This window comes from Rousettus aegyptiacus, unplaced genomic scaffold (genome assembly GCF_014176215.1).
Source record: "Rousettus aegyptiacus isolate mRouAeg1 unplaced genomic scaffold, mRouAeg1.p scaffold_m13_p_7, whole genome shotgun sequence".
In the NCBI taxonomy this organism is placed as follows: Eukaryota; Metazoa; Chordata; class Mammalia; order Chiroptera; family Pteropodidae; genus Rousettus; species Rousettus aegyptiacus.
The window spans coordinates 15700302-15728145 of NW_023416310.1; the positions used below are offsets into that span (position 1 = coordinate 15700302).

The 27844-nt window shown below is 47.6% G+C and overlaps 1 protein-coding gene across 5 annotated transcripts in view; it reads left to right on the forward strand.

Annotated features, from left to right (window-relative positions):
• Window positions 1–27844, forward strand: part of PLB1 (phospholipase B1) — a 144620-nt gene that overhangs the window by 65409 nt on the left and 51367 nt on the right. For all 5 annotated transcript variants that reach the window (XM_016145347.2, XM_016145345.2, XM_016145344.2 and 2 more), the window contains exons 15-25: window positions 120–176; window positions 5176–5247; window positions 6051–6125; window positions 8174–8237; window positions 15262–15320; window positions 17099–17172; window positions 18678–18721; window positions 21485–21593; window positions 24254–24305; window positions 24650–24730; window positions 27599–27664. In XM_016145347.2, coding sequence (XP_016000833.2) covers window positions 120–176; window positions 5176–5247; window positions 6051–6125; window positions 8174–8237; window positions 15262–15320; window positions 17099–17172; window positions 18678–18721; window positions 21485–21593; window positions 24254–24305; window positions 24650–24730; window positions 27599–27664 — 753 coding nt within the window. The remainder of the gene's footprint in view (window positions 1–119; window positions 177–5175; window positions 5248–6050; window positions 6126–8173; window positions 8238–15261; window positions 15321–17098; window positions 17173–18677; window positions 18722–21484; window positions 21594–24253; window positions 24306–24649; window positions 24731–27598; window positions 27665–27844) is intronic.

Below are 27844 nucleotides of genomic sequence, written 5' to 3' on the forward strand. Positions count from 1 at the left end.
GGCTGAGAGGAGGCGCGTGGACGGATCCTGGCCACCCCATCGCCGCCAGGGAGAGCTTCAAAGTGCGTGGCAGGTCCGCTCACCCTTGGGGTAACACAGGGGCTCCTGTTCTTTTTCAGGAACAGTGGCCACTCGAGGACCCCATCGCACTCGCCGTGAATCTCTGGAACACCATGGTGAGTGGCTGGGGGTCCCAGGAGGCTGCTGTGCCAGCCTGGGGCATTGGCCCGCAGGAGGGGCAGGGTCTCCACCGCCGTGCCCACTCTCCCCGCTGCGTGGATGGGGGGGCAGCAGGATGCCCGCCGGATCCCAGAATGGTGATTCTGGGCTGCCAGGGACTCTTCTCACACCTGGTGGCCTCCCAGCTCTGACAACGGGGAGCTTCCCCTCCTTGTCCCAAGGCTGGGCGTAGCCCGGACAGTGCAGCCCAGGCCTGCTGTGCCCAGAGGCGGGGAGGTTTCCTCGGAGCCCGTGTGGGAGTCTTCGCTGGGAGTGGGGTGCTGAGGTGGGGGGGTGGCTCACACAGTGATCCCCAGCGACTTTCCCTCACCTCACACTTAAGTGCCACCGCGGTTGTGGTTTCAAAGGCCCAGGAAGGTGCCTCGGGCTTCGGAGTGATGAAAAGCTGGCTTCGAATCCCAATCCCACCTCCCCCAACTTGGGTAAATTTAGGGTGTCGACCCTCTTTCTGCGAAACCCAGATCACAACACCTGACACGAGACATGGCCGGCGTGCAGCTCAGTCCTGGCCCGCAGCGAGGGCCCGTCTGGGCGGGCCCTTCTGCCTCTAGCTGCGGCAGGCTCGCCCCACACCTCGAAGGCTGCCCGGGGCTAGCCGGCATCCGTCAGGGGGTGGTAGGTAATGTCAAAACTCTGCGCCTTCCCAGAGCACCAGACAGAGACCTGATGTTGCCATTTATTTTATTTTTTCCCCATCGAAGCTGCCCTATTTTTAGTATTCTAGTGACAGATACTTGGTTTTCTTCTTCCTTGGATCAGACACATTTTCTCCATCGTTTCAGCCGATGTGCTGTGCTGAGGACCACGAGCAGCTGTGCGCATCAGTGCGCATTTGCCAGTGAGAGAGCAGGGCGGGGAGCGGGGCCAGCTCCAGACACACCGCCCATGGCAGTGGAACCACGCTGTCCCTTAAGAAAGCATGTGATCTCTTTGAACAAGGACCTCTGTTAGTGAGCCTGACCCTTGGCTGGACTATTTCCCTCAGGAACCAGCTTGGCTGCTGATTTCCTGGGAAGGGCAGAGGAAAGGAGCCTGACCCTCCGGCGGGGGCTCCCCTCCTTCCACCCTTTCCCTGCGGGAGAAGGTCTGATTATTCCAGCTCAGCTAAACCTATCTCCTCCTCCTCATCCTACGTCACCTCTCTCCCAAGCAGCAAAATGGCACCTACCTACCACGTGCCTCCCCCTGTGCTGGGTCCGAGGGCCTATGCCCTCCCCAAGCCTAGGGTGTAGCTGGAAGACTCGGTCAACCCAGAGGAACAAGAGTGAACTTGAACTCAGCCAGCAGTGATGTGCTGGGCCGTGCACCCAGAAACTGATATGAGCAAGAGGTCAGGAGAGCCCCAGGAAGGTGGGATTTGACTCGGCTTCGTAGGATGTGTCAGGGGAGGTCAGGGAGGGCACTTTCAGTCAAGAGGACCTTTGTGAGCAAAGGGCATGGAGAAAAGGAGGAGCCAGAGGCATTAGCAAGCGTCGGCAGGAGGCTGGTCTGACGAGAAGAAATGGTGGGGAGGAGGAGGGCCGGAGAATGAATGAAGCACCTCACACCCGAGACAGAGAGAAGCTAGAGGGAGCAGACAGAACGGGCCCCTCTCTCCCCTCATCTTGCTGCCGAGTGTCATTAGTGGTGCAGGCAGCGGTGAAAACTGGCTCCATCGAGTCGGCGTGGTGTCCTTTCCATTCACATGGGCATACGCGATATCGCATAACCCGACCTGCAGGTCAGGACAAGGATGGGCAGGTGTACCGAGGGGAACAGAAGGTCGCGCGCTGGAGGCCAAGGGCCTGGGACACAGTAGCTGTCATAGGGCTCTGAGGAGGAAGAGGTGGCTTTCCTGGGTGGACGGTTCCCCTACTCTCTCCAAACCTGTCCAACCAACTGCCAGACATTTCCCAGTGAGAGTTCTCAGGGTTCTTGCAGCGAGGCCAGCAAAAACAGGGAGGGGTCTCCCTAGGGCGCCTCATGGTCGAATGGCCAGATCATCCCATGGCTCCGGGAGTGAGCAGAGCTGCTAGGACACATGGACGCCTCCTGCAGGCGTGGACTAGTTCGTGAGAAATTAGGAGGGTAACAAGTTAGGGCAAAAGCCACTGGGTAAGGAGCCAGAAAACCTGGATTCCGGTTCCAGGTGCGCTTTTGATTGTTTCTTGAGGTGAGTCATGTGGCCTTTCGGGATTTCTATTTTCTGTTCTTGCCAAAGAGGTATAATGACCCTCAGCCTGCCTCTGAGGGCCTGAGGAAAATGCAGGAGCCGTTCCTCCCTGGGTTCATGTTGTGTCCTCCCAGGGACACAGAGAGGCCAGGAGCCCCTCTGCCTTCACCCCCTTGGGCTTCCGCCGTGTTAGGTTTAACCATCATGCCCGCAGTCACAGACACACATAACCCCTAGTGAGGGGCAGAGAGAGGCGAGCAGAACTGCTGTGACCAGAGGCCCAGGTTTTACTCTCCTCCCCTCCACACGCCCCGGGACCCCACCGTGGGGTGGCTGTGCGGAGCCACACCAGCCCCTGCTCCAGCCCTTCCCCCCATAAGCCCCAGCACACGTGAGCTCCGAGGGCCTGTGAAGGGAGACTCCACACGCTCGCATGCAGGGGTGCGGGTGGCCCCGCTTCTGAGACACTCCTGGAACCATCCCAACAGAAAGAGCCCCCCAGTCTGAAGCCGAGCTCCTGGCATAAAGCAGAGGAGGATTTTGCGATGGGGACGTAGTTCATTGCCTACGCCCTTTCCGCCTTCTCTTCAATAATTTCTGATCATTTTTATAGTTTCCAAGAGACTCACGTTTGGGGAATTCGATTCCCAGATCTTTCCAGCAATCACTGGCCCCACTCTGTGTAAAGCCCCGTGCCAAGAACTAGGGACACAGGGCAGGGTGGGGACACTCCGAATCGCTCACAGGCAAGTGGGACTCCTCCTTGGACAGACGTCCGCGGTTACCCCCGTCCCTCCCCACACTCCGGGTAATTTCAGGCTGGCGGGGAAGCTGTGCGGAAGACATACGGGCAATTCAAGGGCCGGAACGGGGAGCAAGAGCGCAAAGGCCAGGACCAGGTGCCCCCCGAGTGTACAGGCGCTTGTGGGGTGGCAGGGGGAGACGCGAGTGAGGGACCGTTTGAGGAAGCACGTCATTCTTTGTCCCCTCTGAGGATAGAGGCTCAGCATGGCCACAGACGGGATCAGTGGAACGCAGAATGGATGCAGGTGACTAGTAAGGAGACATTTAGGACAAGGCTCTTCATGGAAACGGGCTTATGGGGAAAACCTATACATTTTCCTTCTTCAAGGCCCTCGAAGGACAGGCTCTGCTGTATTCATTCTAACGGAATCATTAAGATGTGGTTCTTTCAGTGTGTCTTTCCAGACGCTATTATTGATTAAATTATTGGAAGATCTGAAGAGATGAAAGCAAGTCAGATTCACCCCCTGGCCACCAACTCGAGCCCACGAAACACTCCCTCTCAGAGCAGGCCCGAACATCCCGGGTGGGACCTCCCATTTCCAGGACTGTCCACCCTCGGAATGAAACCGAAAGAAGCCGGAGGCCCTGTTCTTCCTGCGGCCCTCGCACTAACGGGCCGCCACTCCTTTCCCAAAGGTCAATCACACCCTCTCGGCTGACTCTGCCCGTTTGGAGAAAGATTGCCGAGAAGGGTGAAGTCCTTTTCCTGCTGCTCGTTTAGTGGGCACAGATTCTGGGATGGAAAATTGCCAAAGAATCTAAAATGCTCTCGGAGGGCGGCAGAGCCTGTGGCGGAGCCAGACAGGGTGCTCGCTCCATCCTGAAGCCTCCTGCCTCTGGTGTCTTGAAAGCAAAGTCCTTGGAAGGGACGGTGGAGGGACGAAGGTGGCAGGGGAGCCAGCCTAGCACCTGTGGGCAGTAGGGCTGACAGCAGACGCGATGCTCTCCAGTGCTAGAAGCCGGACTGTGCAAAAGAAAACGTGCGATCTCTCAAAGCCACTGCATCTTTCTTTTGCGTATTTACCTGTGTGTAACTATCAGTTAAAAATAACAAAGGGAACTTTTTAAAGAAATCACTCGTGCATCAGGTTCTTCAGCTCCCTTCGTTGTCCTCTCTCCCCTGCAGCGTTTTCACCTGAGCCCATCATCTGCTGGTTTCCCCTGCTGGAGCCCTGCGTGCTTTTTGTCTGAGTTGTCAGGCAGCGGTCTCCCGAATCACCAGGCATCCCAGTTGTCTGAGGGTGGGGGGCGTGCTGTGTCCCATGTCGCTGCTCCTCTGTGTCGCGGTTCAGGATGTCAGACTTGACCCGGGGCCCATACGTTGCGTCGCTCACGCTGCGTAAGCAGTTCTCAGGTGGCAGAGGTTTCTGCTCCCTGCTGGGCACGCGTTCACACCCACGAACGGAAGGGGGAGGTGGCACATGCTTCGCGCGAGAGCCGTGCGTGCGTTCGTCCTTCGTCCCATCCCTGCTCTCCCTTCCAGGGAGGTCGAATCAGTGAGCTGGCCAACAGCTGGGTAGCAAGGAGCAGGGACCAGAAGAGAAGCTGATTAACTGGCCCTGGGATGCTCAGAAAGCCGAGTGACCAAATGAGAGACATTTGGTTGGATCCAGGACACCAGTGTCCTAGTCCCAGTCCAACCTCTCGGGTGTGCACTTTCTCCTGTGACATCAGGAGGGGCTGGGCCGGGATTCAATGACTCCTTTTGCGCAGGGGGCCTCAACTTGAACATGAATCAGAATCCCCCTGAAAATCTCGTTAAGATGCAGAGAGCTGGACCCTGCCCCAGAGTTTCTAACTCAGCAGGTTTGGGAAGGGGGCTAGAAATGTTCCATTCTAATGTGTTCCCGGGTGATGCTGCTGGTCCAGGGTCAAACTCTGAGAAATGTCAGATGAACCAGTCTTTCTCAGTGGTACCTTGGAACGCGGCCATCTGTGTTCAACTTTTCCGTTCTAAAGATCGCCTTCTCTTCCAGATGGAGCCAGCAGGACAGAAAGATGAGCCATTCAATGCAAGAGAGATGAGGCTGGTGAAATGTCCCTCTCAGGTAGGCAAGGACTGGAGAGGAGAGGAAATCTTCCGCTGGATCGGGGGAAGAAATGGAATCACCAAGTGGGCTTTGCTGTGAAGTGGGATCTCTCCTAGCTGAGACATTAGTCCTTTTAGAATCTCGGCTCTGTTCCTCTGTGCCAGGGCACAGATATACATACTTGGCACCTTTAAGGTTTGCACTTTGGGGCCAGCAGAGCCGTTTTAGCAAAACTGAGGCCCTCTCCACGGCTCGAGGGCATAGGGACAAAGCTACTTCTCACCTGGCCCCAAGCACCCCAAATGTAAAGATGGGTTTCTTAAATATGTGCCTAATGCGTAGTAAACATATAATTAATGTTGCCAAATAAATAGATGAAAAAATAACATGAATGAGTAGAATTACTCTTATCATGTAATGCTAGTCAAAGTTTTGACTTTCTTGATGAGCTGGTAAGTCTTTCGTCACTAGGCTATAAGAACTACATAATTCACTCTATTTCCCTCTTTGCTTTGGCTGCCAGGAAGCTTACAATGAAGGTCTCTTTTCTTGGAGATACATGTACTCTGCCTGGTAGCATGCGCTTCCCGGGTAGAGAGCAGGAGATGCTGACTCTTGCAAATGGGAAATTTCAAAGCATTAATGGGCTCCTTCGGGGAACTCACTGGCAGCACAGAGAAGAAAAGCCAGAGAATGATTTTCATTTCAACAATGATATGAATGTTCCACATTGGTGAACAGCACTGCTGGATGATTAAGCCTGACAATTAAAGGGTTCAGATTTCTGGGTCATGGTTATAACATATTACTTTTCTCTGCAGGAGAACCCATATCTGTTCACCTACAGGAACAGCAACTACCTACCCAGGGTGTCAAAAATCCATGAGAAGCTTGAGGTATGGAGAGGTTTTCGCTGATTGATAAACATGCAAGTGAACCAAGGGCCATACCCCAGTGTGGAGTCTTTGGGACCTTCCACGTGGTTCTCTGTGTCCTGGAACCCATGGGCAGGCTGGAAAGGGTGCAAGATCAGGTGTATGGCTGTCTCCTTTGTGCTAGAAGCAAGTCTGCCTCGTGGCTCCATCTTTAGTATGGCCTTGCAACCAGCATCCTACAGATTCATGGCGGTTGGGTGCTCAGCACTGCCTACTCCTGTCTATTTTGATGTAAGGAATGATTTTTTAGGCTGTTTCCAAATTTCTGACAAGTCCTTTTAAACCCATCTGAGGCCTCGATCAGAAGAGAAAGTTAAGAAAAGGCAGAGAAATGTGGTAGAATCTAAAATCTGACAGCATGGAAACCAAAAGGCCTCAGAAGTCAGCCTACACCTCAGGGGCCACCTCACACTGACTCATGTCTTGCTTACTGCTTATCTCATGACTCGTTCTGGTACTTCCTGTCAAGATTAGATAGGGCACCCTGTTCTCCTCCGAAAAACCAAGAAACGCTTGTAGGTCGATGTCCTCATTCTCAGAAGGCCGGGGACCAATACGGGTTGCGACAAATTCGGTCCCGGAGCCTTCCCTAGAGAAGAGAGTGAGAGTTACTCAAGATGGTGGTGGCAAAGCTGACGGCCTGGGCCTCCACCACAAAGCCTGAAAGACACAGTGTGAAAGAGTCGACTTAGTGACTTGTCCCACACTTTCTAGATACGATCACAGCAATGAGGATACATGTGAGAGGCTGCCGGGCCCAGCGAGGTGAGGGAACTGCCTCTGGTTCAGAGATCCAGGCCCTTCCGCCTGCTGGCTCTGTGTCAGTGAACAAGATACTTAACTCTCTCTCCGCCTCATCTTTTTTTATTTTAGCCTGGGAAGTGGTGATAGCTCATGGAGTTGTTAATAAATTATGATAAATAATGAGTATAAAGCATCTGCCCTGGCGACAGTTCTATACAAGTGTTGCTATTATCCTCTGATAATAGGAGCCATACATTCCTTCAGGATACAGTTATTGATTACCTGCTGGGTACCATTAGGGCACAGAGGGCAGAGACTAGGGCAGGCACCTGATCATTATTAGTTGAATGACTAAATGGGTGGGTGGGTGGAAGGATATACACCAGGTATAGGAGACAAAAACGTCAGTAAAAGACTTGCTTATTCTAAGGAACTCGGTCTAGTGGGGTCAACCAGCAATGATGACACGATGGCTTAAGTGCCATGTTAAAGTTTCCACGGAGTCTTCTGAGAACACAGAGTCCCAGTGTTTAACTCGGACAAGAGAGAGTTGAAGAAGGTTTCCCAAAGAGTACCCATGACCTTGGCCTTGTGGGATGACTAAGGTGGGGCCAAGTGAATGGCAGTGTGGGGAAATGAAGGGGAAGGAAAAGGGAGATCAGAAGTGCTTGGGCAAAGACGTGGAAACGTGGAGAGCACTGAGAGCCAGGTCAACTCCGAAGGTTTAGAACCTGGGAGCCTCGTAGGCCTTGTTAAGAAGGATGGGTTTTATGCTAATGTTAATAAAGAGCAGAAATGTGTTTACTATTCAACCAGCAAATATTTATTGAGCATCTACAGTGCAATGTTCTAGGCTCTGGAGATACAACCATACCCAAAACAGACAAAATCCCTGCTTTCGCCAAGAATTTCAGCAGGGGAGTGCCATACTTATTTCATGTTGAGAGAGAGACCCCTCTGAATGGATTCAGGGGAGGAAGCCCATGGGACCGAAGGTAGTAATGCTGGGAATACCGAAATATTCCAGTGAAGAAGTAATGGAGGCCTGGACTTAGGCTGAGGTAGAGTAACTAGGGAAGAGGTTACAGGTTTGGGAGTATTTGGAAAGGATGTTGTGGACACCTGGATATGAGTTTTGAAGGAGAGGGAGAAATCTTAAAAGACACTTAGTTTTTTCTATGTTATGTGATATTTTCCAAAGTAGAGATCCCTTTTCTTACCCAATTTCCCATGTTCCATTTCTCATTTCTCGTGTCTCGTTTCAGGTGAGAGATGGAACAGAAATCAGATGCCCCGACAAGGAACCCTCCGACACAGTTCCCACCTCAGGTATGTGGCTTGAGTCAAGTGATTTATTAACTCACCTGAGGCCCAAAATCATCAAAGTTGGGAGCAACCTTAGGGTGACGACGGCTTTCCACACAATCTGAGACACACGTGAGGTTTCAAGGACAACAGAAATAGCCCTGTACGTATAGGCACACATTTTATTGTACTTCACAGATGTTGCCTTTTTTACAAATTGAAGGCAAGACCTTCCACCAGCACAAAGATTATGATTCACTTTCTTGTGATTCTCGCTCTATTGTGGTGATCTGGAACCAATCCCGCAATATCTCTGAGGTACGCCCGTATATTTGTAAGTTCATGCCAGTGCTTGATTATTCTTTAACTAAAATATGATATATGATGACATTATCAGAAAGCACTTATTAAGCATTAACTGTGTGTCAGGCCATGTTTAGCAAAGAGCCCGGTGTTAGTCGAGTGAGCTGATGTCACTGTTCCTGCCTTTCCTCCTCGATGAGGTGAATTTGTTCTCCAAAAGCAAAACTACCTTGAAGCAGGAAGCAAACATAACTAGTCCACGCTCACCGTCAGAGCCACATGCAGGATTTCCTCAAACACCACACAGAACAGGAAGGCACACTGTCTTATAAAGGTGCCTTTGTCACTGCTACTCAGTATTTTCAAAATAACTGTTTGGGGGCCATGAAAATGAGAGTCATGGAATGTTCTAGGAAGAGACCGTTCCCAAAGAGGAGCTGCCTAAGGGTTGAGCCTTTTCCTTGAGGCCAGTCGGTCTGGGAGTGATGGCTTTGTGCATGTGACCAGGGAGATCCACATGACTCAAAACATCAGCCCAGGAGCATTTCTGCACCACTGAGTTAGGTTCCTGACAGGTGACTCCTCTGTTCATTGATTTGTTCATTTGTTCATTCATTTATCAGATACTTGTCGAGTGCCTCCTACGTGCCTTGCACGATAGAAAATTAAGTTTGGCGATGCCACAGTAACTAGCAGGAATCGTTCAGGGATGCAAATCTTTATAGTTAGGTTGCCCCCTTTTGCTGAGTGTTAGTAGAACAACACTAACATTGGCTGTTAGACTGCCCCTCACAGGTCTCGGCTCTACACACTCTAAGCCAAATGACTGGCAAGTAAGTAAAAAATCTTCTCACCAAAACTTTGGGGTATAACTGGCTCTTGTTATATATTATGGAGTAAAGGAAAAGGTGATCAAGATCACACACACACACACACACACACACACACACACACAGTCTTTTCACTTTTTCCACTCACTCTTCTTGGTTAGTTTACTAGCAGGATTTTAGCAGCAGAAACAAATTATTAGCTTCATGTGTAGGCCTTCCTATAGCAAATCTCAAAGGCGTACGTATATATGTACTTATGTATGTGTATATATAGAGAGAGAAAGGGAAAGGGAGAATTCAAATGTTTTAATAGCCGTATTCTTTACAGCGAAATAATATCCATCCCCCTTTTAATCTTATCATTCTGAAAGGATGATCTATCTATAAAGCATTTCACAATCTGTCTGTGTTATGTTTCAGACATGACACAATGACAATCAACCAATCCATGACAGCATATCTCAACATCAAAAAGCCTAATAAAATATGAACCTCTTCTTTATTTCCTGACCCTGAAGATTACTGTTTATTGGCACTCGGAGATGTAAGTGCAAGAAATCTCAAGACCTTGAGATCTGAGATAGTCTGGTGATAGAAGCTGTTTGAATAAGCAGATGGATAGATTTAGGTCTGCTTTATCTAACCAAGCAGGCATGGGACCAAAACACACTCTCTTTCTCTCTCCATCTGGGTAGCAGCACTTAGAGATCAATGCTAGGCTGTACTTCTGAGTCCTGCCTGAAAAGTGTCACTTAGACAAATGGCCTCAGCTTACTGGACAATAATGAGAAACACATTTCATTACTGTGCATAATCTAGAATTGGACATTTTAGCCATATTCGTAACTGCTGGGGTAGGCAGAAGAAATTAACACAGGGTCACATTATTGTTTTCCCTTGATAATTGTCATATTTCTGATGAGGTCGTTCACTCTTCTGGAGATATGTTTGCAATTTCTAATCAAGACGAAGCCATCTGATACAGACTCGTAAAAGCAGGTTTTCTTATCTTTACATCTCCAATGACTCAGCACCTGGTAAGAGCCCATCAATGTTGGTAGAACTAAACTGAATTATCTAGTATGTCTAATTCAGCCAATCAACAATTCTCAGGGTTGGGAAAGATCTTAAAAACTAACTAGACCAAAATATCTTCTGTTAAAATGATTTTTTTCTCATAAAATGACTGTTTTGCCTTCAGAGTTCTTTGCAGAAACTTTCTGTTAGTTTCCTTTCCTAGTGTTTCTATCAAACTAATCCACAGATACACCTAGCTCACCAAAAGTGATGTTTCAAAGTAAGAAACTGCCTGAGCAACAGGCCTCGGCCAGGGTACCTCGTCGTCATTCCATCAGAAAGTGCAGGTGACAGACCTTGTCCCCTGATCTAAGGGGCTTTGTATAAGATACATAGAGTTGGCGTAAGTAATTTTTTATAACCAGTCGGCATTTGATAGCCAATGAATGCAAGCTTCTGATTTTTTCCTTCTGGCCAGTTCACATGTGCAGTTTGCTGGGCGCTCTCTCCTACCGGCCTTCTAATTTCATAAACACTTGTGTCATTTTAGATGACTCCATGGCCCTGTCCCTAATATAGATAAGATGAAAAAGTATGTTGGGCATGGTAGCTGACTTAAGGTTTTCTCAGTGAGAAGAGTAGCATTTTGCAAACAAAAGAATGATAAGAGTAAGGAGCCGGAGGGCTCATGGCCTCTTGGCTATCCCCTGACAATGGCTGCCTTGAAATCAAGCTGCTAATTCCATGCAGAGGGGAAAATTCACAGTATTTGAAAAATAGGGATCCATAAAGCTAATTATATGCCACTGTCACCATTAGTATGAATCAGAACAGTTCATTCATTTAAACAATTGATTCCTTTCTATGTCCCTGATGTCATTTATTTTACCTATTTGGCTATGAAGAGCTATTCAAAGGCTGGTACGAAAAATGTCCCAGGTCACAGCACTGGGTGATCACCAAGGGTTTCACGTCACTGTGAACCAGCAGTGTAGTGTCCAGTGTAGACCCTAAAGCTCTCTCTGTAGTCTACCTCTGCTCATGGGTCTTGCGACTTAACCTCGTCTGTGACTAGGAAGTAAGGATTCCCCACGTGGGATAACAGCCTGTTTGTCCTTGGGTGGGACCAACCTACTAAACAAGTTCAAACTCACCCCAAGAAGTTTGGATGAGTGTTTCCCTTCCCCATAGTTTCTATCACGTAAAGCTTTGACAGTTATCAAGGCCCCGACACAGAGCCCTGTCCTTAGCTGTTCATTTAACTTACTTCTTGAGCTCCTACTATGTGCAGTGCACACATTCCTTCATATGCTGAGCCGCCTCACTGAAAATTGAGAGAAAGTCGGTTTTTCAGATTATGGCCCCAGGCAATTTAAGTTGCTGGGTTATACAAGACAAAATTCCAAAGTGCTAAGTCTTTCTCGTGGGTGTCGCTCTTCACGTATCGAGGGTAGTTTTCCAAATTCTATGCTCTAGTCTACCATTTCCTTGCTATTCATGATAGTTCATCATCATTTGGATGGCCTTGTGATAAGAGGTCCCCTCTGTAGAAATCTTGATGAGGCAATGATGTGTTTACCAATCTCTTTCAAGGTAGTGGACAGTTTGTACCAAATAATATTTAGCTAATCAGTGCACACAATTGTAATCTTATCTCTGAGTAGTTCTTTCCCCAAGGAGAGCAACTGCTAAAGTGCTTTGCTGTGTTTCCAGACTTTGTTTTGTCATATATGACGATATTAACAAAGCTCAAATCAAGGTCTACAGTTATTAAACCAATGATATGTGTTGGGCTCTATCTCAATAAAATCCCAGATAAGTCAAACTCCTCCCATCTAGGCTTGGCTCATTTGGTTTATTATCTCTTGCAGGAAATCCTTTAGAATGACCAACAGGAAAACCCTCCCCACACCCCACACACGCATATGAATCAATCTGTCTCTCTACACACATATATGCACATAGATGTAGACATGCATGTGTGTGTTCTGTCTGCTACAAATGTCAGAGACAGGAATGGCCAGTTTCAGCTGCTGCTTTATCAGATGGTAACGTGCTATCCATCTCGTCCACATTTTGGCAGGCCCATAGATTTCCCCTAACTTTTACACGCTAGCTAGTGTTCACAGAATTCACTGTACTACACATTATGGCAACAAGAACATGGTGATTGACTGTCATCACCAGAAGCTAAAATAAGCCTTCTAGAATTGAGGAGAGGAGGTCTTATTTTCTGTTTCGTCTTTTTTTTTTTTTTTTTTTTTTTTTTTTACCCACAGCCTAATTTCTTTGAGAGAAGGTCATTTTAAAGTTCTCAGGCTCAGCTCCATGGATGTGTGCTAATGTGTGCAGCTGGGTTTGTGATTTGATATTGTTCTTCTAACCACATATCCTTGGGCCCACCGCAGACCTACTAAATCAGAAACTCTGAGGGTGGAGACCAACCATCTGTATTTTAATAAGATCTCTAAATGATTCTGATGCGTGCTCAAATTTGAGGAACATGAATCTATATATTTTGCATACACACACTCACGATCATGTTCGTGTTAGTTTGCATGCTGTCAGAGGAAGAGGCAGGGACTTTCACTTTTCCAATGAGAGCAAATCCTCGGTAGGAGTGGCAGTTCCCCATCTACGAGCAGCATGGAAGTTAGGTAGACGAGATGTCTCCGTGGAAAGAGACACCTGGATCTCCAGGTCTCTTTGAGCACTGTTTCTGCTGGGTGTTAATACAGCTTCCTCCGCAGATATAATTATACAACCATGATTTGGATGTGAATAAACGAAGCGGGCTATATACAGAGTCCAGTTGTGTTAAAAACATCTTGTTCTCTGTTTCACTGCATGTTTATAGAGCAACTTGGCAAAAAAAAGAACTGTCAAAGTCTCCTCGCACACAAGTTTCAGTTTATCCATCTTAAGCAGTGGCTGAAAAGATGAGCTTTTTCCCCCCTGGGAGTGGGACACTTCCTGACACTAACAATATATTAAACTCCTCCCAAGGTGTCAAAGTTATTGGACAATTTAGTTCAGTATTGCACCGATAGAGACCATGGAAGACACATCTAAGAGAAAAGATGGAGCTATGGCAAAGTCAGGGTGATTATGGAAGTAAGATAATTTAGAGAGGGGGGGATATGGGGGAAAGTGGGAAGTGAGCTCATGACAGAGCCACATATGGCATAAGGAATCTTAGGTGTAGTTCCTAAAATGCACTTGGGCTCACATTCTTATGTGTATAAAGTAATGGGGTAGATAGATATAGTACAACTGTATGTATGCAAGTTATTTTATATGTATGGCAGTATTCATCCTAACCAGGTATAAAAGGCCCTAACCTACCCTTAAATGTTATTTTTTGTTAGTCTCCTGCTACATTCTTCATTTGAGCCAAACTCTATATCTCTCTGTTCTTCATAGACACTGCATGCTTTACTGTACCACATCCATCCTTTACGCTGTCCTCTCCCTCACCCTAATCTCATAATGTCCCGAGGCATAGTTCAAACACTGGCTTCTCCACGAAGCCTGCTCCGAACCACCCCCGCCATACCCCAGCTCCAGAACTTCATGTCGCTTTACACCCCTGAGTTTTTATTGGCCTATAAATTATTATGACTACGGATTCTTCCTTAGCCTGTGAACTTCTTGAGGGCATCCAACACTTCTGATTACTGTGCAGTCCTCGGTGTACCAGCCACTGCTCGGTGTTGAACCGAGTGCTTGTCATATGAGTAGATAGCTGCTCGGTGACATGACAGTATGCACTTAAACTCAAGAGATTAAAAAAAAAAAAAAAAAAGAGTCAGGCTATGGAAAACAGTTTGGTACTTCCTCAAGAAGCTAAACTTGGGATTATCATTTGACCCACCAATCCCTCTCCTCGGTGTCTACCCAAAATAATGGAAAGCAGACATGCAGATAAGAACTTGCACACGGATGTTCACGGCAGTATTACTCACAAGAGCCGAAAGGTGGCAACAACCCAAAGGTTCATCACGTGGTAAATGGAGGAACAAAATGTGGGCTTTCCATACGGTCGAATAGTATTCAGCCATGAAAATGCCTGAAGTACTGGCACGTGCTGCAACACGGGCAAACCTCGAAATACCAGGCAGCGTGGAAGGAGCCAGCCACAAAAGGCCACATGTTGTGAGATTCCATTTACGTGAAATGTCCCGAACAGATAACTCCACAGACAGAAAAGTGGTTGTCGGGGGTGGTGGGGTGGGGGGTAAGGAGGGAACTGAGGAGTGGGCACAGGGTCTCCTCCGAGGGTAATGGAAAGGTTTGGAACTAGACAGAGGTGGTGACTGTGTAGCCCTGTGAACACAGCACTAAATGCCACTGAATTATTGACTTCGAAATGGTTGATTTTATGTTATGTGAATTTCACCTCAATTTTAAAAATGGTGGTATGAAAGCGTTTCTCTTTGTGCATTAGAGAAACTGAGCTGATTTTTTTTTTCTATTTAGTAGGATGATATGATATTTTATCCCAAACATGACCAGATCCTAGAATAGATTCAGTATGGGTTGTGTGTCCACCACAATTCCTGCCTTACTCCCAAATTATGTCGCCCAGGGCTATTGCATGCCCTGTGGGTGATTGCTTGCCTCACAACATCAGGTTTCACCAAAAGCCAGCAAACTCACTTCTAGAAGCTGGTCCACCTTCCACCCCCAAGCCCTGCACCGAGGGGCCTGAGGGGGGCAGCCGTCATTCTCCAAGGCCACTGTTGCTGGGCCTTGGGACAAAGACAAGCTCTTAATCCTTTGTCCGAGGTGATTCGCTATTAAAAACGAGCTTCCTCATAGTTTTCCTGGAAGATCTTCATTTGCCTTCAGAGGAGATAGGAACTCCAACCTTCTACTCACTCCCACTCGATTCTCAGTTCACAGGCTGAAGCTGGCGGACATCAAGGTGATCGCGGCCCTGGGCGACTCGCTCACGGTGAGTTACCCTGGCGTACAGGGGAGGGGCAGGAGCGGAGCCATCTTGGCTCACGCAAGAACGACAGAGAGAAAACCCCACTGCTGGCCCTGATCTCCAGCCCCTCTCCACCCTCCCTCACTCCGCCCCCCACCTGGAAGCCAGCATTCCCTGCCCATCTTGCTTTTCACCTCCACTCGAACTGTATCATTCCTCTCCCAATGCTGGAATGAAGGAGAGAGCAGGAAGTGGGGGGACCCCAGAGGGAGCATCTATGATGAAAGTCACCCAGCCCAGATCACACAGCCTGGCGACGGTGGGGTGGAAATGGACTAGGTCTCCCACCCACGGTGTATCATTCCTTCTAAGACTTGGAGCCATCTAGAAAAAGTCAAGGGCAGGGCAGAGAGGGGATGAGGCAGGAACAGGTGCCAATGGGGGTGGCATGTGACAGTGAAGGACAGTGGAAGAGACAGAGCTACTGAAAGTGATCCTGGCCTGTCTCTGCAGCTTCTCCGTGGCGATACCCCATGCGCTGCAAAGAGCCGTCCAGGAAAAGCCCAATCAGGTGGTTAGAGAGCTGGGTGGGTGACCCGGAGGTTCCCAGACAGAAGCCTCCATTCGGGAGCCGCTCTTTACAGCCACGTCCAGCTGCCGTCCTCTGGGTCAGCAGAATTCAGGCCCTCCGGCTGCATCTTCCCCAGAGACCAGCTGGCCCCTTTCATGTCTATGCCCTATTCACATCGATATTATCTCACTCAATATCCTCAACAAACTCTGGGCAGTGTGACTCTCTTTAAACTTGATCAGTGAAGACGGAGAAGCTACGTAAGGCAGAGTCAGTGCCCACAGACACACGGCTTGTAAGTGCTGGACCAGGACTTAGGCAAGTCCTGAGCCTGAGTCCAGAATTCTGTCCCTGCACTGTCACCGTGTCCTCCATGGCCACTCAGTGACTCTTCACCCCCAAGGCCCCACTTCTCATAATCTTCTGGGAAGAACAAGCACACTGGTTCTTAGCAGGGCTCGTCCCAGCCACTGCCCGCTGCCGTGGCCCGTATCTCCTCCACCCACACTCCCCTGCCCCTTGGCTCCTTGAAGATGCTCTGGGAATAAGGAGCCATCAAGAATTAGCACAGCTGTGAGGGGCTTCCTGGGGCCACAGCACTCTGAGGGCCACATACCTAGCAGGTTTCAGAGGAATTAGCCCCAGAGAAGGGATCACACAAAGGGGCAGGCCTGTCATGGAGGCGAGCCCTCCTCCCCAGGCGCCTTTTGCAATCGCCCTGCTCAGAAATAGCATGCTTTAGGCAAGGGATGTGCACCTGCAGAGTGGGCCCAGATTGTGGTTTTAAAAGACCCTGCTCTTTCTTCAGCTGAGGGGTGGGGACGTGGCAATTTCATTTGATTAATTCTTTAAATTGTACATGCGAGATGTATGGATATAAAAGGATTAGGATACGCTTCCATTGATGACAGATTTCACAACCGTTTTTGAAGAAAATGAAGAGAACAGACTCTCAAATATGTCCTTTTGGAAAATGGACGCTGCAGTCTTGTTTGCAGATCGCTTTTGCCAGCCCAGAGTCACCTGCTCTTTGTCCAGGCCGGGTTTCTCAGGGTGGGGACAGGCCAGGATTCCCGGGGGGAGGCGCCACTCATCTCAGGATGCGCACATCCGAACGGGGCGGTGTGTGGACTCTGGGTTCTCAGAGTGCCCAGGCGTCCCTGGCCCGGAAGCGACATGCGCCTCCTGGCGGACAGACAGAGAAACCCTCCCCCTTGTTGTTACCTCTCAGGCAGGTAATGGGGCCGGGTCCAAGCCTGGGGACATCTCGGACGTCCTGACTCAGTATCGAGGCCTGTCTTGGAGGTAAGTGAGGGGCGGGGAGGACCATTGGGCATCATAGAAAACCCTCCGTCTAGCAGAGGGATGAGCTACCTAGTGCTTTTCGGGAGAAACTTCTAGGTTTAATTCGAGAAAGGTATTTACCAGCCTCCTCAAACCACTACATTTCCCCAAACAGGAGCTGGGACGTGAGGGAGAAACTACAAAAACATTTATTTTGGAAAAGCTTCTCTAGTTTCCATTTCTGCCTCTGGGGAATAATCTCAAAAGGAGGCAGTCGCCTTTGGAACCAGAACTGAGTCAGAACCTTGGCCGTCTAGCTCTGTGCAACCTTGGGCAAGTTACTTACCCTCGCTGAGCTTGTCTCCTCATCTTCGATGCAGAGATAGTATTGTCTGAGCACTGTCGTGAGGATTAGAAAGAATTTACGTACCCAGCACAGGGCCTGACACAAAGTAAGTAGAAATGGTAATTGGCATCATTATTAAAGGGCCTTCATTTTATAGACCGATGAGGAGGTAAGCTCGGGGAAGATAAGTAACCTATCCAAGGTCACACAACCACGGGGTAAAAGAGCGAGCAGTAGAGTAGATGGTTCCTGACGCCTAACCTGGTGTGTTCCTCCATCGCGTGTTGCTTCCTGCAGGCTCGTTCCTGCCCTGGCTGCAATCCAGGCTGCCAGGAGCTGCAGTGAGCAGGACTTGACCTCCGTGCTCTGAACGACTGGCTTGTGCCAAGCACGAGAGGGCAGGCTTGCTGTCTCCTCAGCCTGGAATCTGGCTTCTCTGGCATCTGCTGAGCAGAATTAAACCCCAGACGCTTTGAGAACCTTTTAAATGTTCCCAGACATACTTGGCAAAGAACAGGGAAATATGGAAAAGCGAGGAATCCAATAAACTATGGAATGTTGCATGTTTGCATTGCCTAGAAGCCCATCCAACTTTGATTTCCTTGGAATTTTAGAAGTGGCTTGGAAAATGGTTGCGCTCTCTCTAGAAGACACCCTTTAAAACGGGTTTCCCCAAAGCCAAATCGGAAGAGAACGAGGACAAACCTTTTTACCGTTTCCAGTAATAACAGCAAGGCGCAGGTTCAGCAGCTGGCAGGGCAAGGCGGGGCTCCGCACGCAAGGAGGGGTCACTTTCCCTGGAAGATGGTGGAACGGGGCCCCCTTGGCTCCCTGGCCCAGTGTCGGTGCGCTAAGTTAGAAACCAACAAAAAAGTCAAAGTCAGAGTTAAAAACCATGACCGTTTAAATCCGTTTCTTGTTCTGATAGTCCAGTTTGTGGGGAGAGAGGAGTTGCTGTCTTCTAGTTGGTTTTTTTTTTCTTTTTTTTTCAGGGTTTTTTGTTGTTGTTGTTCCCTCTCTGCTTGCTTTTTTTTTTTTTTTTTTTTTTTACTGAAACAGGGCGGGCTCCAAGCCTTCATGGTGTTTCTCAGAAAGAGAAAGGTCTGTCTCACTATTGGGAGGTGTTTCGGTGTTGCTGGCATTTTCAGTCTTCATTTTCTTTTTTCTTCCCACAACACAGCGGTGGCGGAGATCACAACCTCAGCAGCGTCATCACTGTGGCCAGTGAGTCCTCTTTCCCTCCAGGGTTTGGGGCGGGCTGGGGACCACCTTGCGCGTTTCTGCGGCTCCCTCTGGCGGCGACCGCGGGCTTTGCAGGGAACTGGGCGGCAGGAGACAGCTGCATTCGGCAGGGGGCACTGCTTCCCCAAGGTAGTGGTCTACCTGCTCTCCTCTTGAGTGACTATGTAGCCTGAGAGGTTTTTTGGTTTTTGTTTTAAGAAATTGTATTTGTCCAAGGAAGGAAGAGAGTAAGAGAGGAAAAGAGATCTCAGGCCAAATCTTAGTTCAAGTCATTGCTAAGAAATGATTCAAGAAAGAAGGAAAGGAAACCCATCTCTGCTTTACCTGTCATTCTGAGCAGAGAGCACTTTTCTGGGAGGCGCTGATCTCAGCTTGGGCTGCCTTAGACAGAGCTGCGTGCAAAGATGTTTAACTCCTGTGTGTCACTTTAGGAAATGCTGTTATTGGAGCAGTAAGAGATGAGGTTATCTCGTTTGGATTGTGCAAACACAGCCATATTTGGGGACCGAAGTTTTTAAAAAATTATTTCACCAGCAATCTGTTTGGAATGATCTTTCAAAGAATGACTATATTCATCGTTCCTTCTCTTTAGCGTACACACGTCACAGTGCTTGCTCTTAAAGTATACATGTGATAAATGGAATTATTTTTCCTTAAAATCTTCCAGCAAATAATTTTGCCTAGGAGGAATTTCATTGGTCCCATTCTCATTTACTTTTCTTGGAATTATTCCTTTGTAACATATCTTTAGAAGCTAAGGGATTACTGGAGCTTTGAATCACTAAGACTTTGATGATAGGGATGGCTTAATCTCCACATAGGCAGAGCTAATTGGCCTTCACATTTGTCATCTGGTTTTGTTATTTGCAAATCCCGTTGAATTTAAGTAGGTACAGTTCTGGGACACAAGTACTCCCTGTCTTCTTTATTTCTAGGTCTACACACAAGAGCTGTAAATAAGCTTCCTATTGCTAGGAGATGGTTTGAGTTGTTTTCGTGAATGCGACTGGCTGGCTGTGAGCTGGCCCGGCATTTGCAGCAGCTTACTGAGCTCTCTGATTCCCACGCTATTATCGTAGATAACATAATTGGAAATCAGTGGGCTCGAGCTAGTTCACTAAAGTGGTTTACGAAGGATAGAGACAGTGTCACCCTTCAGGTGGACTCTCCTGACACACTTAGCCTGTGTGAAAACCATTCCATGGTGAAGGAATAGTCTTTTCAATAAGCAGTCCTGGGACAACTGGATAGCTACCTGCAAAGAATGAGGTTGGACCCCGTATCGCACACCAGACACAAAAAGTAACTCAAAATGGAACGTAGACCTAGATTTAAGAGCTAGAACTAACTCTTAGAAGAAAGCAGAGGAGGAAATCTTCATGATCCTGGGTTAAACAAAACCTTTTAGATATGACACCAAAAGCACAACTGACAACATTAAACACTTTTGTGCTTTAAAGTAAAATGACACACCCAGAGAAAGCAAAAAGACAACCCGACGAGTAAGAGGAAATGTTTGCAAATTATGCATGTAATAAGCAACTTGTATCTAGAAAATATAAGAACCCATAACTCGACAATAAAAAGACAACCCAATTAAAATGGGCAAATGCAACTTTATAAATGTATTTAATACCAAGGAATGTACGATTAAAAATGGTTAAGATGGTAAATTTTGTTATGTGTATTTTACCACAATAAAAAATAATGGGCAAAGGATTCGAATGGACATTTCTGCAAAGAAGATATACAAATGGCCAATAAGCACATGAAAAGATACTCAGAACCAATAACCGTCAATGCAAATCAAACCACAATGAGATGCCATTTTACATCCGCTAGAATGGATATGATAAAAAGACAGATGATAAGTAGTGGGGAGGATGTGCAGAAACGGAAACCTTCATATGCTGTTGATGGAAACATAAAATGGTACAGCCGCTTTGGAAAAAAAGTTTATGAGTCCCTCAAAAGGTTAAACAAATGATCCAGCAAATCTATTCCTAAGAATATATCCAAGGAAAATCCACACAAAATTTGTAATAAATGTTCATAGCCACATTATTCATAATAGCCAAAAATGTGGGAACAATCCAGATGTCCCTCAACTGATGAATGGATAAATAAAATGGGACCTCATTTGGCAATAAATAGAAATGAAGTACTGATACATGCTATTGCATGGGCGAATGTCGAAATCACCATGCTACGTGAGAGAAGCCAGCCACAAAAGAAGTTACATTGTATGATTCCACTTTAATGTCCAGACTAAGCAAATTTATGTAGAGAAAAAGTAGATTAATGGGGCTGAGGGAATGGGAAGTGACTGATTCGGGGTTTCTTTCTGGGGTGACAAAAACGTTCTAAGGTTAGTAGTAGTAATAGATGCGCAGCTGAATGAATATACTGAAACTATCGAACTGTATACTTTAAACTGATGAATTTTATGGGATGTGAATTACCTCAGTAAGCTATTATATATTTAGAAAAAGAAAATGCATGAGAGAAGCACCTACCCAAGCTCACATTTATTCCACAATAATTCATTAAGGGCCCGGGCAGGCCTCCCAGGTGGTTAGACCTCTGCCTGCTGGACATTTTCTTTCCATGCTGAGTGAATAGTAAGGGGAAAGGCTGTGGGCGGGAGCTTCACTTGGTCCTGAACACACTTCCTGGTGCTTATTAAAGGAATTTGAAGATTGCTTTAGGGTAGATACTAAGCACATCTCTCCTGTGTGTTTCCAGACATCCTCCGGGAATTCAACCCTTCCCTGAGGGGCTACTCTGTCGGCACTGGAAACGAAGATAGTCCCGGAGCCTTCCTAAACCAGGCGGTGGCAGGAGACCGAGCTGAGTGAGCTGGGGAGCTTTGGGGATGAACAGCATAGGTCCTCGGAGGACCTGCTTGGGGGCCTAGCCTGGGATGTATGGCTGAAGGCTGGGGGGCTTGGTCTAGGGGAGGGGTCTGAGGGTCAAAGATTAGACCAGGTGTCTCTCTTGGGGGTGTCCATTGCTGTAGAACACACAAAGCTGCTTGCTCACCCCCAACTCTACCCCAAGAACTAGTAACAGTCGACTCTGATGCTTCGAGCAAATTACTTTTTCTGGTCTATAAATCTGACGTCCACATAAGACAGTGGGCATGAGAGGGCTTACTCTGAGTCTCAGCTTGTATCGCTCTGTTCATCTCTGTCTTTCACGTCCTCCTCTCCCTCCTTTCCTCAGACATGCTTTTCGGAAGCTTACTCAGGCTCCAGACTTTGTGTCCTTCTGGGGTCATGCGAAGAGCATTGGTCCCCTAGTCTGAGCCCTGGCCTTGGCCTCTAAGAGACGGGTTGGCTGTGAACCCTCCCAGGGACAGTTGTGAGGCTCAATGCCATGTTGAATGCAGAAGTTCTGGTGAGCTACAAATGGCACACAAATTTTGGCCAGGATGGTGGTCCCAGCAGCAGTGCGGCAGGGCCCACCAGGGAAACCAGTTAATGAACAAGGGAACCACTGCGTCATGGTCCATGGGCGCCGAATGGCAGGTTCCTGAGAGCGGGTCGGCTTTCCTGGGTCCCCCAGCTTCATTTCTCTCTAAGGTCTCAGAGCCTTGAGTGCCTTCGAGTTTGCTGCTCGGTCAGAGAATAAGTGAACACCACCCCAATTTAGGAAAAATAAATCCTTTCTGGTTCTTAATCCTGTTTTTCCAGAATTATCACAAACCTTATTCTACCTTGGGATTCTGTGTTTTGACTCCTAGATTCCCTGACATCATTCTCCCATTTCTCGACCATCCTGAATTCATGAGCTGCCCTAGTAACTCTCATGCATTCCTGACAGGAAAGGTGACAGGTTTTCCAAAGCAGAGATCGCATAAAACCTAATAGGTTTTAGAGTGAATTCTGTGGCTTTATTTTCCTTTTGGTAGGGGCAGGGAAGAAAGGCTATCGTTTTACCGCTTAAATTTTGAGCTTACTTTAAGATTACCATAATTTTGCTTTTCTCCAAGTGTATGTCAGCCGGGGTTATGAGGAGAGGTGGTTCTAAGCATGACAAGATCAGAAAGCCATCCAAGAATGAAACCTTAGTCGAGAAAGTAAAAGTAACCAAAACAGAGTGTGGTTCGTACAGCCCTGGATTTCTTCCCTGCTTTCCCCAAGGCCTCGGGGCTCTTTCGTACAGGGAATCCATATGTCCAAGCACATCCTGAGTTGTAAGGAAGCTTTAGAATGATTGTTCCCATGTCACAGGTGGAGAAACTGTAGCACAAAGAGGCAACGTGGCCTGAACAGATGCATCGACCTGACCACATGTGTCCTGCAGGCCTTATCGCAGGTCTGATGATAAACCCTCAAGCATAAACCACAGTGTACAAGCAACAGAGCACTTTCATGTCTGTTATGCCTTGAGATGGACACAGCAGAAGGTCACAAAGCCATGCTTTCTTAATGATGATGCTGAGGCTCAGGTCAAGTAATCATCCTGAAACTCTGGTCCATAGAAAGAGCAGCTTCAGATTTACAGATGAGGAATCCGAGGCACACACAGGTTACGTGGTTTGCCCAGAATGTCCACCCAGGTTAACCGATACCTAGAATACTGTGACCAAGAACAGGCCAGTTGGGCTAATAGTTATGAGAGGAAGAGGATGACAGCTAATATTTCCTGCTAGGCACTGTGGCTGGGGTTTAATTAATGATGACAATGATGGTGATTGTGATGACAATAGAAATAACTTGATGGGTTATTTATAATGTGGATGCCTACAGTGTGCTGTTCTAAGTTCTTTATGGACACCTTATTTAATCTACCCAACAGCTCCATGAAGAAGGTGTGCTTACCATCCCCATGTTACAGATAGAAAAATCTGAGGTTTTGCAAGGTCAAGTCCTTTGCAAAGGTCTCCGAGCTGGTCTTTGATGGCATCGGGATTCACACCCATGCTGTCTGGCTCTGACGCCATGGGGCTGCTTTGCCCATTTCATTTACTGCTCCTGATGACCCTCTGAGACTGGGGGTTTGTCTCCACACTTGCAGTCTTTTTGGACTGGAAACTTAAGTTACATTCTCACAGTTAGCAAGCAGTAGCTAAATGTCAAAGCCACGCATGTCTGACTCAACCCTGTCACCTCGAGGGTGAGGGCTCCTTGAGGCTAAGGTCATGGCACCTGCCAGGTCTCGCATGACATGACAACTCATAACCAGCCTTCTGTTTGCCCCAAATGAGTCTGGCATGAAAGGGAAAGAAAAGCATTAAAAAATTTGCCAGTCAGAACAATTCCACGAACAGTGTCCTCCTCCTATGTGGAGTGCTCTGCCCTTCCCAAAGCATAGACATTGCTCACCACCCCCAGCCCCAGCCCCCGCCCCAGCCAAGACTGAATGGGAAAGAAGCTCTGTGGCAGGAGCATGGCCTTAGTCCAATTTGCCTGCCATGTATTAGATTCCTGTTCTCTCTGCTAAGTCCCCTGCCGGCCTCAGCTTCACCGTTCCTGCTCCTCACACGACTCTTCTTGTATCTGCCTACAGGGGTTTATCTGCTCAGGCCAGGAGGCTGGTGAACCTGATGAAGAATGACACGGTAAGTTCAGGGGAGGTGCCCGAGATTTGAGGTAGGACTCCCCCAAACAGGGAGTGGGCAGGAGAAATCCATGGAGACAGAGAGGCCCAGCTTTGGGGAGAGTGCAGGGTCACTCGGAAGTTCAGAGTCTACCTTTAAAAAACAACAACCACCACAAATGACGTAGCACCTAGGCCTGTGTGACCTATGACTGCAGGACCCCAGAACCAAAGAACAGAAAACGTTGCTCTCTGCCCAACCCTGCGGTGTGTGAGGACCCATCCCCGCCAGTGTTCGACACTTTGTATTTTCCTTGACTCTGGGGTAAGATATTTATTTACTTGTTTGTTTCCTTTTCATTTCAGAGGATAGATTTTCAGGAAGATTGGAAGCTAATAACCCTGTTTATAGGAAGCAATGATCTCTGTACGTTCTGCAATGACGTGGTAGGTGTCCATGCCCTTAACTCAAAGCTCCCACCAGGGAAGGATTGCCACCCCAGGCCCCTGGAGCAGTGCAGCTAGGCTGGGCCAGGGGGCCTGTGGTTGAGCATGGATCCAGCCTGGGATTAACCCTGAGAGGAGGGCATTCACCTCCAGGGAGAGATGCAACAGGACAAACGGGACTCATTATGAGATTCATCCTGATTAGGTTTCCTATCAAGGTGATCATATCATTCCGGAAACCAAGATAACATGCCAATGATCTTGAAAAACCTGGCATATCTTCACAGATCATTGTAAGTCAGCTCCTTTCTCCAGTATTGAACTGTCTCACCATCTCCACCTTTGTGCTGTTACTTGACCGGGAAAGTTGACTTCCTAATGCAGGCATCTAGGCGAAGTTCAGATGGGAAACTCAAGAGCCAGGCTGCCGCCCTGTGGGTGCAGTGCTTCTTCCCAGAATCCCAGATTCTCTGAGCTGGAAGAAACCTACAGCCATGCCGACCGGTCTCTCACCCACGGCAGGGATGCCTTCCATAGAATCCAGGGGTTGGACATGCCAGTGATGGGCAGCTCTTAATTTGCAGGGTAGTATTACGAGTAGGTGCAAATTGTTTTGTGCTGTTTTGCATTAAGCCCAAATCTACCTCCCTGTGACTTTTGCCTGTGCTGGGCATGACTGTACCTCTTCTACATTCAAGTCAGCTGACTTTAACAATAATGGGTGGGTTTTTCTGTTTTTGTTTTTTGTTTTTGCTTTGTTTTGTATAAGCAATGCACATAGGAAACGTATCAAAGTACAGAGACAAAAATATTCTCTATAACAATTACAACATCCAGAATGCCACTATTAACATTTTGGTAAAAGTCTCTAGCATCTTCTGTGACTATGAAGAAATTGCTCTATTATTTTCTAAAAATGATATCATCCTGAATATATTGCTTAGTAATCTGCTTTTTTTCAATAGCAACACATTGAGATCTTCCTCTGTCAATATTTGTTATCCTGTATAATAATTCTTAATGACTGTGTAGTAGCCCATAATATAAATTGGCTGTAATTGACTTAACCATTCTCAATTATTGGGTACTTAGATTATATCACTTCTAATTATGCCTATTATAAAGAACACCAGGATAAACATTCATCTCTGTGTCGATCCATAATTGTTTCCTGGTATATAGTCTAAGTAGTAAGCTTTTTAAGCAAAAAGATGTATATACTTTCCCGATGTTCTATTATGAAAATTTCCAAACATATTAAGAAACTGAAAGGCTTGTATAGTAAATGCCCATCTACCCACTACCAAGATTCTACCGCTGTTAATATTGTGCTATATTAATTTAACACATATCCCTCCATCTTACTTTTTGGCGATGCCACACATTTTTAATGCTTTGGATACATATTGCCAAATTGCTCCCAGAACGTTTCTACCAATTCTGCCTGTTTTCCCACATTCCAAGTGGCTGTGTATGTTATTTAATAGCTGCTAAATGAAAACATTGTATCTTATTTTCAAATTTTGCACTTATTTACTTACTAGGTAGGCACAAACTTTTGTTTCTCTTGTTTAATGCTCATCTGAATTTCTCCTTTTGATAAATTCTATATTATTGGCCATTTTCTGTTAAGGTATTTATCTTTTTATTATTGATTTGTGAAAACCCCTTATATTAGGTATACCAACCCATTGTCAAATATGTTGCCTATTTGTTGTTTTCTACTTAGGTTTGTTTACTATGTTTTCTGGTAAACAGAATCTTTATTTCCAGTATCATTTGTTGGGCATGCTTCATATGCCAGACAGTGGACTAGGAGCTAAGCAGAGAAGTGAAACACAGACTCTATTCTCAAGGAACTCACTCTGTCAGGGCGGGGAGACACCGTAACACGATGAGAAAAACATCACGATGTGGTTCTAGTCCTGATGTCCGAATTGCCACGGGAATTGGCAGGGATGGGGGTTAGTGTCAGAGGTTTACACAGAGTAGGAGGCTTTCCAACCGGGACTTGAAGTTGAGGGTGTTTGTCAGGCAGAAAGGGGACCAGAAGAGCAAAGTTTAGGAAGTGGCGAGTCTTGCTGTGGTCTGTGAGCACCTGCCCTGGGAGGTGACCCTGCCCCCCACACTCCTCAGAGCCTCCTTTCCCTGGCATCAGAGTCACCAGGGCCTGGGGGTTTTAAGCTGTGATGTGAAGGGCCCACAGCGGAGTCCTGTGGCTGCTGAGTGGGTGGGGTGGGAGGATCATGGACCCTCTCCCACTTCCCCCAGCTTCAATCTGTTTGGTAGAACAGGGCTCTTGGTTAGATTTCATTCAGAGAAAGGGTTCCATTGCTTTAAACAAGTTTAAGAACCACGAGCATCAAAATCAAGAGAAAGAACCATTAAAATGTGTTTATGCTTGGGGGAGGGGGCTCATAGGACCCTCCCTCTTCCCCTCTGTTACTCCTTAAATGATTTGACTGAGCAGGGTCCCCAGCCCCTTGAGTCTCTCAGCAGAAGTGATCCAGCCATAGGACCAGAGGATGTTGAAGCTGCAGGAGATCTTTGAGGTCCTCTGCTCCAACACTTCATTTTAGAGGGGCCCAGAGATGCCATGTGCCTTAGCTGGGGCCCTGCGTCTAGGTGCTAGGAAGTGGATCCAGAGCTTTCTTTAGCTCCATGCAGAAGAAAGGGGTCGCAGCCATGACAAGCCTAAAGACCATGGGGTTGGTATGGAGGCTGGGGGCCCCAAGGCAAACCTATGTTTTGATGTTGCCCATTCTGGCTGAAATACAGGAAGGAAAGACCCAAGAGAGGAAGCCACCTTGGTCTGCTGAGAGAGAGTGAGGGTAATGGATGGTGTTAGACTTTTTCTTCTTCCTGCAGGCTCACTATTCTCCCCAGAACTTCACGAACAACCTTGGGAAGGCTCTGGAAATTCTCCATGCTGAGGTATGGAGGCTGGGTCACATGGCCTCTGAGCAGCTCAACCATAGCCCTCCTCCTTGGCCTCAGACAGCTTGGAGGTAGCTCTGGCTTCTAGCTGAGACCTCCCTGCCAGGCCCTCTTTACCTGGAGACCAGCACTGACTCGTGCCATCAGTCCTGGTCCCAGCAGCCTGAACACATAGGT